Below are 17095 nucleotides of genomic sequence, written 5' to 3'. Positions count from 1 at the left end.
GGTGCAACATAGGCACACGCTGTTTTGGACACCCGATTCGTCATGATGAGCACATGGTAGAGCATTACCCAAGATAGCTGATGCTGAACCCTGGTAGTACCTATTGGAACTCAGGTTTGGTGCAACATAGACAAACGCTGTTATAGTCATCTCTCGTCGCGTCAAACTGCTGTCAAGAAAATTTCATATCTTGCAGCAAATGGGCCGCTCCCGATCACCACTTCTCGAGTTGACTACGGATTTGCCGTGTAATAATTTTCTTGTACTTTGAACATTAATATATCCTGCTTATTAATCGAAAAATGAAATATGTACCTATACTTATGCGCCACGGCGACAATTATTCAAACTTGGATACGCGTGTGGAAATTTTGCAATTTGTTTGTTCACATGCGTTATGTCCAGGATACTTGTGTTAGTCTAAGAATAAAATAATAATCATTCAACGTTGTAGTTTTATTTTGTAACTTTTTCCTTATCCAGACTTTCTCGTCGCTCAGCGACAATATTTTTTCGAATTCCGTAGATTCATTTCCAATGTGCTCGATAGTCGTGTGAGGCACGAAATCTGTGAATTTTTTTTTGCATGTAAAATTACATAATTTTTAACAGTGCATGTGACACATGTCGCGGAAAGACGCGCGAGAAACCCGTTAACTTTTATAACTGATTTAATTTAAAGGTGCACGAGTTAATTTTAAACGCGGACGCAAAATGAGGGGCAAAGTTTGACCGCTGTGTGTGTCTGTCTGTAGCACCGTAGCTCTTAAACGGGTAAACCGATATGGAAGCGGTATTTTATTTGAAAGAGTATTTTGTAGAGTGCTGGTTCTTAAACATATTTTATCAAAATCGTTTCATCCTTTTCATTGCGAGCTGGGGTTTTTTTATATGATATATTTTTTACCGTAATTTCACAAAGTATGTTACTAATTTTATTTCACACCTTCTAAAATATAATATTGTTACCGGTAAACTCAACAAGCAGTCGTAGGTAGGTACCTATAGCACGTAGGATCAAATGATTGTCATTAAAGCGAAGATCGTGTTTGTATGCAGTCGGCGGCGGCGAGCTAAACAGGCTGCACTTTGATGCGGTTAGATGCAGCTCGGGGGCCTCGGGGCGCTCGAGCGGAAGGTTCGTCGACCTGGTTACACTGGCTTCACTAATATTGTAACTACATATTGATTCAATTCAAAAATTAAATTTTTACAGAGCCACAGATCTACAATGTCAAGTGTAAAAGTATGGGAGCACACATCATACTCAAAAATATGTCCCTTAGAAAAATATAGGTAGCTTTTATGTCAGCGAATAAGGAACTATGGGGCTATGGGAATTAGGAACTATAAATTTGTGAAGTTATATGCACCCATATATTTTTACACTTGACTATTATAAAATTACCTGTCAGATATCATAAATGTGAAGAAAAACAGAGTGATAATTGATGTGATTGCGGTGTCGAGATAAAATCTAAACCGTAGCAAGTTGTAACATCTGAATCGGGCTCGTGGTCGTATGTACGAGTACATACTCGTATAGGCTGATTAAATAGAAAGCGTCCACGTTGCGTCACCTTCGTTAATAAGGCTTATTGAGGACGTCGTTACTCTGCTAGTGGGGAGGTAATTATGCTAACTTCATGGCGCCATCAAACGGGATCACTACGTAAATAACTAGATATTTGAGGAAGACGAGGGTAAAATGACCGTCAATGGCAGCCAGTATAGCTACTAGACATAGCTCACTATTCATAAAGAAATGTATGTTTTTTACTTTGTCTTAAAAACTGTTATTTTATCAAATTCATGGACAGCTGCCATTGTCTGATTACATCGCAATATGTAATACAATTATAATGAATGAATATAGGATAAGGTTGCCAACAGTGAACCAGCTATGTCGAAATCATACAATCATCTGTTTGCTTTATTTTCTAAATATGACACTGACAAAATGTGCTGTACTTAATAAAAAACACGGTTGTATTTAACTCGACCCCCAGTCGGTAATCAGCCAAAACTGCAGTTATTTTGAGATTGACATCAAAATTAAAGCATTATATCGTTATATTTTTCTAGATTGTTGCCAGTTTTACTATTTAATATATAAATAAATAATGTTGTACGCTGAATCCTACATTCTCATAAACTGTAAACAACCGTACTTATCTCCATCCCATTTACACCCACTTTAATCTAATACGCTTAGATCTCATTCCCATTTAACGTTAAAAGAATGCCAGAATGAAATGCTTCTTGTCGCTAATCTGGCAAAGGAGTCTAGAATACTAAAATGGCTAGACTGCTAAAAAGGCTAGAATTCTAAAAAGGTTCCAAGTTGAACGAAGAGTACCTCGATCTAATAAAGTTAAACGCTAATGCATTTTTATGCAGCTGCATGAGCTGCAACTATTGCCAATATTCTTATCTGGTATTTTGAAAATTCTGTATTAGTCGCAGCAGTTTATTAAGCGGAATATGAGCAAAATACTAATACGAACGTAATTAAACGTTTTTTTAAAACCTGAAGCTAAGAATTACATTTTTAGTTAAGTTGCGACCGACTACTTAAATATACCTACATAGATAAAAATATAGTACGTATAATTATAACAGTCAGCCTAAACTACTTAATCCCTATTTTGGACATTACTTATACTCAACTGTGAGTTTCTCCAGAAACCTCCTGCTTCGCATATTAAGGTAAACTGTGGAATGAACTGTCGCCCGCCGTATTTCCGGACCGATACAACCTTTAAACCTTCAAGAAAAGATGGTACCTACTCCTATTTTAACAACCCATCCGGCGTCCATGGGCGACGATATTTTTTTACCATCAGGCGACTCGTTTGCCTCCTATATCATATAAAAAACCTAATCTTCAATAAATTGTAGATCTCTCTAAATTAGTGACTATAGAATAGTGTAGAAACTTTACACCTAAGGGGATGAAAATAGGATTGAAAGTTCTAACGACTTATTTGCAAGCAGAGGCTTAAAAACTATGTATTTAGTTGTAATAGGCATTATAATGAAGACTTTAAACGTCATGACAACAGACATTATTCCCTTTATTATGCGAAACTCTGCAAGTAAGCCAAACGATATCCCTAAAGCCTATTAATTTGATCCGACTTGTCGGCGGTTCGCGTCACTTTGGTTATAAAGTTTATCATAATAATTGGACATTTCGTGAATTTGTTATGAAAGCCAGAGAAGTTCGGCATTAGGAGACCATCGAGGAAAGCTGGGTTTAAGAAACTTAAATTAGGCAAAGCCACTTAGGAGTCCATGCCGCACACGTGCCGCACAGCTATACGCTCCGATAAAAATACAAAATTCGTAAAAGGGCCAAAGCATTTACTACTCTGTATTTTTCTTTTTCATTCGAATTCACACAATAGTATTAAAGCTGAATTTGCTATAACTTGCTTTATTTTAAATTATATTCTTGTTTTTGACCTGATGATGATGATGCTCTCCTGACCGATTTCGGCCACAGCGACTGTGTGCTCTGGAGTAGGCAATTTTTACTCGTGTTATTAGAGTGTAGCTGATCCACTCTCTGGTGCGCCCTTAAGTGGCTCACATACCCTATCTTCTTGCTCGAGCGCATTTCGGGCACGTCAGCACACCACCTATATAATTGTAGGAAATTGAGGCTGGCGGCAGAGCCTTAAGCTCATCTCGTTTTTTGTCGAGCTCACTGCGGCGTTCAGCCTTAAAAACGCTAACTCGATCACGAATGAGGCGCCGCCATTCGGGCCGCTGCGCTGCCTTCCGCTCCCAGTCAGAGGGCTCTAGTTTGCATCTCTTCAGAACATCCTTATATCGTAAGTACTGGCCACCGCTTTTACGCTTACTATTCTGGAGTTCTGAAAAGAAGATACGCTTCGCCACTCTGTCTTCTGACATCCGAGACACGTGCCCACACCACCGCAGCTGCCGGTTTAGGCGGAGTATGTCACTTTCTTAGGACGTCACATTCTGAGGACGTCAAATTCTGAGTTCGTCACTTTCTGAGTACGTCACTTTATGAGAACGCCACTTTCTGAGGACGTCACTTTCTGAGTTCGTCACTTTCTGAGTACGTCACTTTCTGAGAACGCCACTTTCTGAGTACGTCACTTTCTGACGACGTCACTTTCTGAGTTCGTCACTTTCTGAGTACGTCACTTTCTGAGAACGCCACTTTCTGAGTACGTCACTTTCTGAGTACGTCACGTTTTTTAGCATAGGTACGATTTAACAGTATAATATACCTGCACGAAAAATGTATACTGCCAGCAACCAGATAAGCTGTTCGACATACGGTCGCTTTTATATCCTACATACCAATACCAATCTCTGTTTGCCTTACGCCTAGAGAATTCCATTTGGCAAAACGTCCTATGTTTCGTGCAATAAAGTGAAAATAAAGAAATAAATAATAAAAAAACAATCTAATTATGTTTAAATCAGATTATTTAATTCAGAATACTTAGAAACTACAAGCACCAAAACATGTTAGCCACAGATTGGAGTTAGGCCGGCAACAGCTTCGATTCAATACACATAAATGTTTCGCACAGTAGCAACCATGATTTTATCATTCGCCGCTGTGATTAGCTGGTGAAGGTATCACGGCAAGCTCGCTGACACCAGTAGAAGGACATTCCCACGTATTTACATTTAAACGGACTGCCGCTCCTTTCGTGACAACATATTCTTCGGCATACCGCGTCTTCTGTCATGTCTCCATAAACTCACACGTCTTTTTTTCTGACGATAGTGTAAATTTTGGATATCTGCGTATAAAATCAGCTCTTGCAGTTTTGTTTCAGACAATATTTCTTCTCGCGTCACCTGTGGAGAATAGGCGTCAAAGGATTTTTTCTTCATAGCGTTGCCGAGAATTTCAGAATATGTTCAGCCATCAATCACTTCTGCGTATGGAGTAATCCATACTCTCATAGTTCTCATGTTCTGCATATATTTAATGTAATTTATTTGTTTCTTTTTTCCTATATAGGTTACACGATGAATTTTTAAATTAATATTACATTGTACTTTTAGCCTGACAATAAAAATCTATCATGTCACCGATTTGACATCGCTGATTTTTTTTCTATTTCAAATGCGAAACTACAAAAAGGTTATATAGTTTGTCAAAGGACTGTCTCATTTCAAACATAGACAGAGATAAACATACTATCCTTGTCTTACACTAGTACTAGCACCCAAAAGAAAAGGATGAGTGTAGTTTTTATTGTTCTTATTTAATGACAAATTGGTTTGACCAACTATACTTACAGTCCGTTAACACTCAGAATGAACTTCGTTTTTCGGGTAAAATCGGACGTAATCGCGTAATAGAAAATGACAGCGTCGTACTGATTTAGTTGCAATCCAACACTCAAACTAAACAGGGTGGTCTAAACCACGATGTCCAAAAATTTTTTTAGGTTCCTCAATAGGGAATATTAGGCAAAGCTTTGAGTAGGTGGCACAACTAGCACATACAGTAAACAAACATCAATGACACATCATGCGTCACTACGTCAATCACATGACCTACCGTGAAACACGACAATCGAAAGTTCGGTTTCTGCCTCTCTATCACTCTTGCATATTTGAGCGATAAAGAGGCAGATAACTAAATTTCGATATTCGCGTTTACCGGTAGGCCCTTGTTAACAAACCGCCTTGATGCATCAATGTCATATTTTATTGTCTGTGAAAACTTGTCAAAAAACAGTTTAAGGCACAGAGTATGTATAAGTTAGTCTATGAATTTACTAGAGTACTGCACTCTGGCGGCAGAACATTGCAGTAATATCCCCTATTCTGCTCCCCTATCCGTGGGCTATTAGCTGGCTATTAGAATATACCCTATGTATGTTAGCCGATTTTTCGTAGTTTTCGAGTTATGAATTTTTTAACTTTTAACGTTTGTTAAGAAATTCCGGGGTGAACCGATTAATTTATTTAAAGAAACTATTGAACTTTTTTGATTTTTTTTTTTTAACATAATCCTTTACAAACGACGCAGTTGCTAAAAAAAATCAGCATCCTCACTTGGCTGCGAGTTGGAAAAAAAAGACATAAAAAAAAACATAGCCACAACCGAATACAGAACCTCCTCCTTCTATGAAATTGAAGTCGGTTAAAAAGTCAAAGTTTTACGTTCAAGCAGGTCAAGTTTAGATTTTACCTAATAAAAAAAAAGCGAGTTCAAGGACTTTTGGTTATTTTAGAAACGTTTTTTTAAAGGTAAAAAAAAGTGACAACAGTCATAATTTGACAGAGTCGCCGGTCAAAGGAATCGAGGTGGAAAGTTCCCAAATAAGTAATCTGATAGCCCAAGTAGTGAAGAAACTAAAAAAGAAATTTTGGACATCGAGGTTTGTACCACCCTGTATAGAGTAGTTAATACCACCATAACTAGTAGGTAAATATTTAAATTCATATTAAAATATGTGACTTTCAAGTACCGTAAAACGGGGTGAAAAGACACGATTTTCAACTTCAAGACAAAGACGCCAATAATCCAAATAATAAAAGTAAAAATTTTGATATCATTTTTTGAGTCTTGGTTAGTTGTTCAATTTTGCATTCGTAAAATATTTTTTTACCTACCCAACTCAGAGAAAATCAAAGAAAACTACCAATTTTCTCCATATCCTTAAAACGGGGTCGATAGACACAAGAAAGGGGTGAATAGAAATATTAAGTTTTAGTTGTCATAGGCATCGAATTTGGTCATTATTATGTTGAAACTCTATTGGCAAATGGTATATATATCTGTTAAACAGCTATTTGACGCAAAATTATTTTTTCGTGTCTTTTAACCCCCAAGGTTTTTTGTATCTAATCACCCCCTATGGCGTAACTATTCACCCCATATGCGTATCCACTGACCCCGTTCTCACGTAAAATTGCTTGTTATTCGTTTTTTGCAAAAAAAATGCTTAATTATAGAGAACATTTGTGAAATTATTTATTATTTAGGTACTACAAATACTATATTACCAGGTTAACTAACTTTTACTTAGTTAATGTCAAAACATTTACCGCTAGAACAAAGTTCAGACAGGCTTCATTTCTTACCTCGGCGAGACCTTACTTTAGAGTCAAAAAAATCTAACTTTTAGGCAGTTTGATTAAGTTCTTTTGGTATCAATGTAGAGAATAAATAGTCTACTATATACGCATTCCAGAAAAATCTAATTTTAGAGATGCACGTTTTTAAATATAACAACTTGAAAGAAAAAGTTCAAAATTTCTCTATTCACCCCGCGATTTCTGTTGACCCCGTTTTACGGTACTGTATATTTACAAATTAAATTTAAAATTATTGTTTTAATTTATTTTTTTATAATAAAGTAAATTTTAATTAAAACTAGAAATAAAATAAAAATCACTAACTATAAATACAGGGTGTTTGGTACATCGTTTGGCAAATTAAAACGGCAGATAGGTTGAGTCATTTGTTATCTACTCATGCCTAGAAATTAGCCATGGTTTTTTTTACTACTGCGCAAGTAAAAATTTGTAATATACGAAAAACTGGCATAGTGCTGAAAAAAAAACGTGCGCAAAATTAAAAATTTCTAGGCCTGGGAAGATAGCAAATGACTCAGCCTATCTGCCGTTTTAATTGGCACGTATTTAACCGGTCAACTAATTAATCGAATTTGGGTACCTAGTTTGTAAAAATTGAAATGGGTACTAAAATTAATTATTTGGCAACAAAAACGGAACCTTTAAATAAATCAATATGAGTTGTATTTTAATGCCGTTACAGCTTTTGATTATGTTTAGGCAGGTACCAAGTATTTATTTGGCAACTGAATTATTATATTGCAGACCATTTATGAAACACATTTTAAAAAGAAAACGGCTATCTAATCTATTAATTCACAAATGAAGTTTTTTTTAAATATTTTGTTTGGTCATTACACGGTCAACCTAACACGCTCCTCCTTGCTTTGCTCGTCGTCGCACCTATCTGTTGACTCTAGTAGAACACAGTGGTCACTATTGAAATTAGTAATTAAAAATTTAAAGATCTAATGGTATAATGGCCATTAGGCGTTTAATGATAAGAGATTTCAACTATACTGTATAGTGACCATTACGTATTGGTAAATTAATTTGAGGTGTTTTGTGTAAAAAGTGACCAATATTCATTAAATTTAACTGCTTTCTTGTTAAAGTACTACTTCGCTGAAACGACATGCTCAGTTATGACTATAGTTGATTACTTAGGTGTGAACAACTAGATGACAACTAAATTTTATGATCGCTTTACAATATTAGTTGCCAATTTATTATTTTAGTCGCCAACCTATCACTTTAAGTTCCCTATAATTTTTTTGGGTGGCTAGATTTTGCTGCCAGTTTTTTTAATAATATGATGCTTATATTTGAGGCTAATATTTTTTTGGCGCTAAAATATTAATGCACAGCCAAATAAATAATAAATAATAAATATTATAGGGACATTCTTACACAAATTGACTAAGCCCCACGGTAAGCTCAAGAAGGCTTGTGTTGTGGGTACTCAGACAACGATATATATAATATATAAATACTTAAATACATAGAGAAAACAACCATGACTCAGCAACAAATATCTGTATCATCATACAAATAAATGCCCTTACCAGGATTCGAATCCGGGACCATCGGCTTCATAGGCAGGCTCACTACCCACTAGGCCAGACCGGTCGTCAAAATTATATTATTATATGCCCAATGAAAGTTCCTGTTTAATATTTTAGTTGCCCGGTTAATAATAAGCCGTTTTAATTTAGCAAACGATGTACCAAACACCCTGTATACAATATAATATACTTACCTACAAAAAAAATATGTGTCTATTATTACCACTCTATATAATTTCAGCCAGAAGTAGTAAATGACATTGTAAATGACGGTGTTATGACGGTGTGACGTTCTGCTTTCAAATTCTGATTATATTTTATGTAGATTATGACAAAAACTCAAATCGCAATATAGTCATCAACCAAATATTAACCTATATAGGAAGAAAACAAACAAATAAATTACATTATTATATGCAGAACATGAGAACTATGAAATTCGACAACGCAAAGAAAAAATCCTTTGACGCCTATTCTCCACAGGTGACACGAGAAGAAATATTGTCTGAAACAAACTGCAAGAGCTGATTTTATACGCAGATATTGTAACATGTCAGAGGCTCCTTTCCATGTTAACATTATATGTGAACATAGTATTGTTCTATTTTTAAGACGGTTAAATTCCAAAATTGTGTCTCACGGTTATTGAATACTTCTCATATCTCAAGTAGGCCATATCGTCTGAAATCCTAGAAACAAAATTTGGAGAGCCTAGTTATTTATAGTAAACCAATATATTAAGATACTTATTCATAAAATGATTTGAACTTTATTTCAATGTCATAAAGCTTTATAGTTTAAAAATCTGTTAAAAATCAGTTTGGTTTCTTATGTTTCAAGTGCGTAGACTCGTATTTCACACGTCATCGTAAAATTGAATGAATAATGTTTGTTTTGGTTAAAATATTCTATGCAAAATTGAACCATATTATAAAGAATTTAGAAAGGGGCGGAGTTCTACAATATGTGCTCATATAGAAAAACAAACGGTGGTTAGAATAAAAACTGTAGTGTCAATCCCATAGGCGTAAAGAAATAGTTTAAACCACACCCTAAAGTAGGTCAAATTCGACCTTATTTTAATTAGGGAATAAGGTGTAATTAGTGAAAAGATTGTACGAAATTATGAAATTCAGTATTGGTTATTGGGAAACCAATGACGTACAAGGAAGTGGGAAATAGCAGGGATGACGGGATCTAAGGTAGGGATCAATAGAGTCCCTTACGAGATCATTCTTCGTTGCCTTCCGCAAACCGTCGGACGTCGGTTCTCTAGCTAGGTCTATCTAGGTTACCTATATTGTGTCCTGACCTGGACTTTGCTAGTTTCTCATGATGCTGGTAGAGTTTGGATTGGAGCATAATGTAGTATAATTTGTTGTGGGGTTTTACTTGAATAATTTTAGAGAAGTACATTTAAATTGTGTTAATTTTAGTGGGTTTAATTCTTTTTGTGTTGTTTATTGATTTGTGGTTCAGACAAGTGCTAGTATTTAATATTGTACTAGTAAAGTTTAAATTATAAATCAATAGACTTATTAATATTGTAAAGTTAGTATTGTTCATAGTGGTTTTGTAATTTTTAGTGAATTTTAATTATTTATTGATTTGTGCTTAGACAAGCGCTAGTGTGTTATAATATACTAAGTGAAGTCTAAGTTATAAGTCAATAGAGTCTTAAAGATTGTAAAATCTTGAGTTGTTTCCAGTGAAAATTAATTAGTTTGTGTTTTAATTGTGTTTAATATGTGTAGTGTTTGGCCTGGTTTATTTTAGTGATATTAAGCACTGAAATGAACTTGGTTGGAATACTCTATATATTAATTTTAATTTAGTTTAGTGAGTTGTTTCGTTCATACTTATGGGTTAGAGAGAACTAGTTCCGATCCAACATAGTGTTGGGGGGTTAGTAAGTTGTGCAGGTAACCTAACGGTGTCAACTATAGTCCAAATTACTAACTTGCGGTGTTTTTGATAAAACCCAGGTGGGGACCTGGCAGTTCCTGCATTTATTAAGACAGGGTCACCCCCTAGGATCTGGAAGATTTGGGTTGTCATTTAGACTTCTTAAAGAAGCCAGATTCTAGTCCAATTATCCCGTATCTATATACTTATATATTCACTTTTATATTACCCCTTTCCGGCCTTACTTCTGCTGTCCCAATCCACTGTGTGGAAGTAGGGCTAGCACACGGAGAAATAGGATTTTTAGGTCTAAAGCGAGGTGTCTCTACTCGTCTTAGTTAGCTATAGCATAGAAATTACTCATTGCACATCGAGTAATTACGCGAGTAAATTAAATGTGTATCCCGGGATGCTAGTTTTCAAATATATCGGTAGAATAGTTGGATAGATTAGCTGTTAGGTTAGGGTTTTTATTTATCAGGTCTAGGGCTTTTGTAGGATTGATTTAGATTTATAATTTTAATATATCAAAGCCATTAGATATTTACAGTAGGTAGCTAGGTTCCTTTCAATACATATATGGCTATTTTTATTGCATTTGTTGTTCTTAATTATGGGTTTATTGGTTAAATTCAAAATAGCGGTAGCTAGGATGTAGTGTGGGGTTAGGGATTGTTAGGATTTTATTACATATATTTATTTATGACTTATTGACAAACTTGACATATTGACTTATGACATGACTGTATATATTTTGGCCTTTGCAACGCTACTGGTAGAAATATATTGTGGGAAAAACTAAAGTAAATAACCACAATATAATGTAGTATTGTAGAATCAATTTGCTTACAAACAAATATTTGTTTTGCCTGTCCCTTAGCAGTTTGTATGACGATTACATTCTGTTTTCTACAGATTATCTGTGATTTTAACACTTGACCTTTAAAAATATAAGGTCATATATTATCATAAAACCTTATTTCAATGAGTGATTTATCCGGGCTCAGATCAAGGCAGATGCACGATCGTAGATTATTTTGGTCCGAAAGTGTGATTCAAAATGACTACAATTAAAGTTTGGATAATATCATTTCATTGAATATTAAAATACGTATACTACAAAATTACAGTATTCTGGAGAATTTGAGTGGATCAAATACAGCTGCTCTACTACCAGTATTTTGTTATGTTAAATTGTCCCTTTGAATGTCCTCTCATTGTCGACGAAAAATGTCACAAAATAATGACATGGTCAAATGATGGAATAGGCCTGTCATTATTAAAAGATGTCCCTTCTGGACCACAATATAGTTCCTTCAGAACTGGGGCGGGGATTCTGACCTGCAACTGGATGATGATCACGGGTATCGCGGAGGCGGGGCGATATCTATACCCCAAAAACAAAATATTGTGACATTTATTAGTAGTTGTACTTTGACCAACTGACTATGACATTTGACAGACTTTACTTACTTTGACATACTTTACTGACAATTTGACTATGACATACTTTACTGACAATTTAACTATGACATTCTACAGACTTATTTGATTTTGACATATTTACTATTGACTTATTGATTACATCTTATTATAGACTTAATCTGATTAAGTCAAACATTACTATAACTTGCAATGATATTTCTTATTACTCTGACATAATTCACGGTTTAATAATTATTTAACTTTATTAGGATTTATAGGCGTATTATTCATAACTCTTTCCTATTATGCGAAAAGGATTTCGGTTACTATTAACGGTTACGACGAAGGGTCCTACATAAACACTAAACGATCATTTGGCCAATCTACTGATCCAATTCAAGATATTAACTTATTAATTAGAATTTATTCAGGTTATTTGCATTATTTTATATTAACTAGTAAAGGTAATTACGGTTCACAGTATTTTAAAGGTTTTTAGTTTTTTAGATTTTCTTATTGGAATTTTAGTATTTTAGGCAAGTCTAGGTCTAGCTAAGTAGGGGTAAGTTAGGGTTAGTTGAGGAGAGGGGGGGGGGGAGTGTTACACCAAATTTTATACTATCATCAGAAAAAAAGACGTTTGAGTTCATGGAGACATGACAGAAGACGCGGTATGCTGAAGAATATGTTGTCACGAAAGGAGCGGCAGTCCGTTTAAATGTAAATATGTGGGAATGTCCTTCTACTGGTGTCAGCGAGCTTGCCGTGATACCTTCACCAGCTAATCACAGCGGCGAATGATAAAATCATGGTTCCTACTGTGAGAAACATTTATGTGTATTGAATCAAAGCTGTTGCCGGCCTAACCTCCAATCTGTGGCGAAATGTTTTGGTGCTTGTAGTTTCTAAGTATTCTGAATTAAATAATCTGATTTAAACATAATTAGATTGTTTTTTTATTATTTATTTCTCTATTTTCACTTTATTACACGAAACATATGACGTTCTGCTCTGCCCAATGGAATTCTCTACCAGTCAGGCGTAAGGCAAACAGAGATTGGTATTGGTATGTAGGATATAAAAACGACCGTATTGTCGAACAGCTTATCTGGTTCCTGGCAGTATACATTTTTCGTGCAGGTATATTATACTGTTAAATCGTACCTATGCTAAAAAACGTGACGTACTCAGAAAGTGACGTCCTCAGAAAGTGGCTTTCTCAGAAAGTGACGTCCTCAGAAAGTGACGTACTCAGAAAGTGGCGTTCTCAGAAAGTGACGTACTCAGAAAGTGACGAACTCAGAAAGTGACGTCCTCAGAAAGTGACGTACTCAGAAAGTGGCGTTCTCAGAAAGTGACATACTCAGAAAGTGACGAACTCAGAAAGTGACGTCCTCAGAAAGTGGCGTTCTCATAAAGTGACGTACTCAGAAAGTGACGAACTCAGAATGTGACGTCCTCAGAATGTGACGTCCTAAGAAAGTGACATACTCCGCCTGAACCCAGCTGCCGCCTCATCAGATACACCATCATGTTTTTGACCTAAAAGTTTGATAGGTACCTATATATTTACTGTTAATTTATTACTGTTAAAGAAATTACCGCAATGTTCTTTTGCACAGTTTTGCATAATTCATTGCAAAAAATAAAGTAAAATTACAGATTTAACAAAATTTTATGATTTCTAAAGCCTAGCTAGAGTCGGTCCATAAAAAGTCTGCAGCGGATTTGATAGCCCACGCAGTGCAAGTGTCATTTAAACGTTATAATTTCATAGAAGTTTGACGTTTAAAATAACACTTGCACTGCGAGGGCTATCAAATCCGCTGCAGACTATTCTTGGTCTGACTCTAAAACATACCTCTCAATATTTAACCTTAACCTCGTCAGAATTTTCATCAAAATGCTGTTGATATATAATAAGTACCTATATCAAATTAAAAATTACGTTTTCAACTTTTGTAAGATAATGATAGTCTCAGCAGTATACATGTTAAATATAATGTTTCATATCCAAAATGTTTCCACGTTATTTCCCGCAGCACTCGTCGAGTCCCTTAGGACTGCTGCTGGAGCGGGCAGCGATGCCAAAAGGCTGCGGATTCTACACTTGAAAGCAATAAAAGCAGGTTTAAGCTTATAGAAGTTCAATACAAAATACACCAATTTCCGTAACTAGACCGGGCAACACAGGGAAAAAGAAACAGCTCACAATGGTTTATATTTATTTGTTGAAAGTTCTGAAAAATCTGACTACTTATAGGTAGTGCCAGAATAGGTTTTAATGTAATAGAATATTCAATCTATTCTGAAATAACCTACCTATATCTCATCTGAGATTCGGTTTATGTTTCAACCGATGAAATTTTTATTATAAATAATATATTTTAAAAAACGATATGATTATGCGGTACCATGAAAATTATGCTTTAACATGCCTACATGCTCTGCACCAAGTCAAACGGTACGTACTAACATTTAAATTTATTACTACGACTTAAAAATAAAAACCTAAGGACAAAAATACTAGGACGCTAATTGGAACCTACCAATTTCATGTTAATTTATTGAATGTAGGTAGTTATTCCTACGAGTATATATAACTTATACATGTTAGTTAGTGTTGATAGTGCGAGTGTTAGTACCTAATAAAATAATAAATAATAACAAATAAAAATACTTTATAAACAAATATCGCTATAGACTAAAACAGACAATAAATAAGACAAATGAGCAGCCCCGCGACCTACCTACCCGCCATAACCATTAATTAGTATCACTTTACGATAAACTCGCCACTTCTTGTTTTGCCTGACTTGATAACGGTCGACAGCGGGCTATTGGGTTGCGAACATGATATATTGTCAGTTAATTAGGAGCATTGTATTGGATTTAAGACTCATATCGCTAAGAGCAACGGACTCTCTTGTTTTTTCCAAGTGCCCCGTCATTCAGCATCTCATAAGTCCTAAGGAAAAGCGTCGAGTTAGTCTTACGCTATATTTAGTTACACCAGTGATTCTCATTTTTTTAGGCTATCGGCATAGAAATATTTATGTTTTTTTACGAAGTTCCAAAACTATTTGCGGTAAATTCGAGCCAGTCAAGTTGGAATACCTACGTAAATGATTGGAGATGGCGTAGTGACCTAATGGAGAATTCCTACCTATTAATAAGAAAAACCTAAACTCTAAGGGACCTTTTTAAGTTCAACTTAGCAGCATGCGTAAGTTATAGACGTTATAGTTCAGAATGCGTACCTGTTAAGAAGGAGAGCCTCCTCATGGCCGGGAAGGGGTGGTTGCCCGAAGTGTCCAGTAGGTCCAACTGGTACACCTCTCCCCTGATCCGGTACAGCTTGCGGTGGAAGTCCTCGATGGTGGGCGTGTAGCTGTCCTCGAACTTGGTGCCGAGGAAGCGCGCCACCAGCGACGTCTTGCCCACGCGAGCTGATCTGGGAAAGAGCGAGTTGAATGAGAAATTGAAAGATATCGCGCGGGGTCGTACCTGGTGCAAAGGTTGGCCATCGCTATGCAGCGTGGTAACACGGCAAGTGTGATGGGCACCTTTGCGCCCGGTACAGCTCGCGGAAGTCTGTTAGAATAAGATGTTATTTAGATAAATTTAAGTTATTGCTGGTTTTAAGTTATGGTTGTGTGTGAACTTTCCTAGTTATATGTTAATTTTAATGTGTGTATTTATTGCTTATTATGTTAGAATGTGTAATATAAAAAACCATTTATGTAAAGAATATATATAGTTTTGACTTATTGAAAGATTTATAAAAGAAATTGTTCAACTCAAACTTAACTAAAATAGAATAAAATAAGATATGGCAATAAATGTAGATACGCATAATGTTTATGCTTATAAAAATTGCTCACAAATGGAGAATGTTGGAAGTTTTGTTTGTAAAACGTTTACTCGCTCTATTTTCTTTGTATTACAATTTCTAGTACCGAATACTAATACTAGCCATAGTTTTAGCAAGTTCTTTTTAAAATGAGATATGATTGTATGTTGTTCGTCTGACTCTTACATTTCAAATGTTATGAATCTTAAGTTATATCTACATATGTAGGTAGGTAGGTAAGGATACTCATTTGCATGAAACTACATAAGAAAATCTAAAAGATCTGTAATTTCCCTAAAATTAATCGCCTACTTTTTAATATGACTTCAAAAGAAGCAATATAAACATCCTTTTCATATTAATGTAGAGTCCCGGTGCGACCGAGATTTCTCCAAAAGTCGGGACCCAAACATTAGCGGGCAATTAAACATTTCGTCGAATTAAGGTGTTCCGTCAACAAAAGTTCCCTTACCATGAGTTTCCCGAGGCGGATCCAGAAGTCAGAGTGCGACAGTCATTTTACGATTTAATCTTAATCCAGCGTCTACGGCACCTTGCCGAGGGGCGATTTTTTATTGTAGTTTAGGGTTGTATTTTTATTAATTTAGTATAATTTTAGTTTATAAGTTTTTATACAACATTTATATTTATTTAATCGAACGAGCGAGCGAAGCGAACGAAGTTCTTACATTCGACTTGGGACACGCGGCTGGCTAGGGGCACGTCCCGGCATTTCGATGTTTTTAAGCTGAACTATCAGAGGATAGTTTGATACTCAAGAACTTAAATAAATCTGTTCTAATTTATATTAAATTGGGTAAACGTGTAGTTGAGGGCATTATATTTTAGTCATTAAATTATGAGCAGGCTCGATCAAGGCGTTATTGAGCTAGAAGAGCTTAGAAGGCTACAAAGCTATTTGTGAGGGGTCTTGCTATTCTGGTCATCTTTTTGCAAGAAAGTATGGTCGAGTTTGGTATCAAATGAAAGTGCTCGGCTTGCACTTTTATAATATCGTTTTTAAATTTACCATTTTGAAATAATTAGCGAGATAAAAATAAACATAATATAGGTATTTGACATTTGACAGGAAATATTTCGGCTTACCACAGGTACAGTATCAGTTAAGGGCTCCACAGACCTTGTAATATATCCACGCGATGTTTGATCCATTGCTGCCAATAGTGGGACATAAAATAGTAGAAATTAAATAAAATGGAACTCTAAAATTTCTATGGGAAATCCTACATTTTTAGCC

The 17095-nt window shown here is 35.5% G+C and overlaps 1 protein-coding gene across 1 annotated transcript in view; it reads right to left on the bottom strand.

Moving 5' to 3' along the window:
- LOC134795306 (GTP-binding protein Rhes) overlaps window positions 1-17095 on the bottom strand; it is a 106648-nt gene that overhangs the window by 12044 nt on the left and 77509 nt on the right. The window contains exon 3 of the mRNA XM_063767122.1: window positions 15245-15438. Coding sequence (XP_063623192.1) covers window positions 15245-15438 — 194 coding nt within the window. The remainder of the gene's footprint in view (window positions 1-15244; window positions 15439-17095) is intronic.

The sequence above is a fragment of the Cydia splendana genome, chromosome 12 (assembly GCF_910591565.1).
Source record: "Cydia splendana chromosome 12, ilCydSple1.2, whole genome shotgun sequence".
Lineage (NCBI taxonomy): Eukaryota > Metazoa > Arthropoda > Insecta > Lepidoptera > Tortricidae > Cydia > Cydia splendana.
This window is presented reverse-complemented; position numbering and strand designations above follow the sequence as displayed.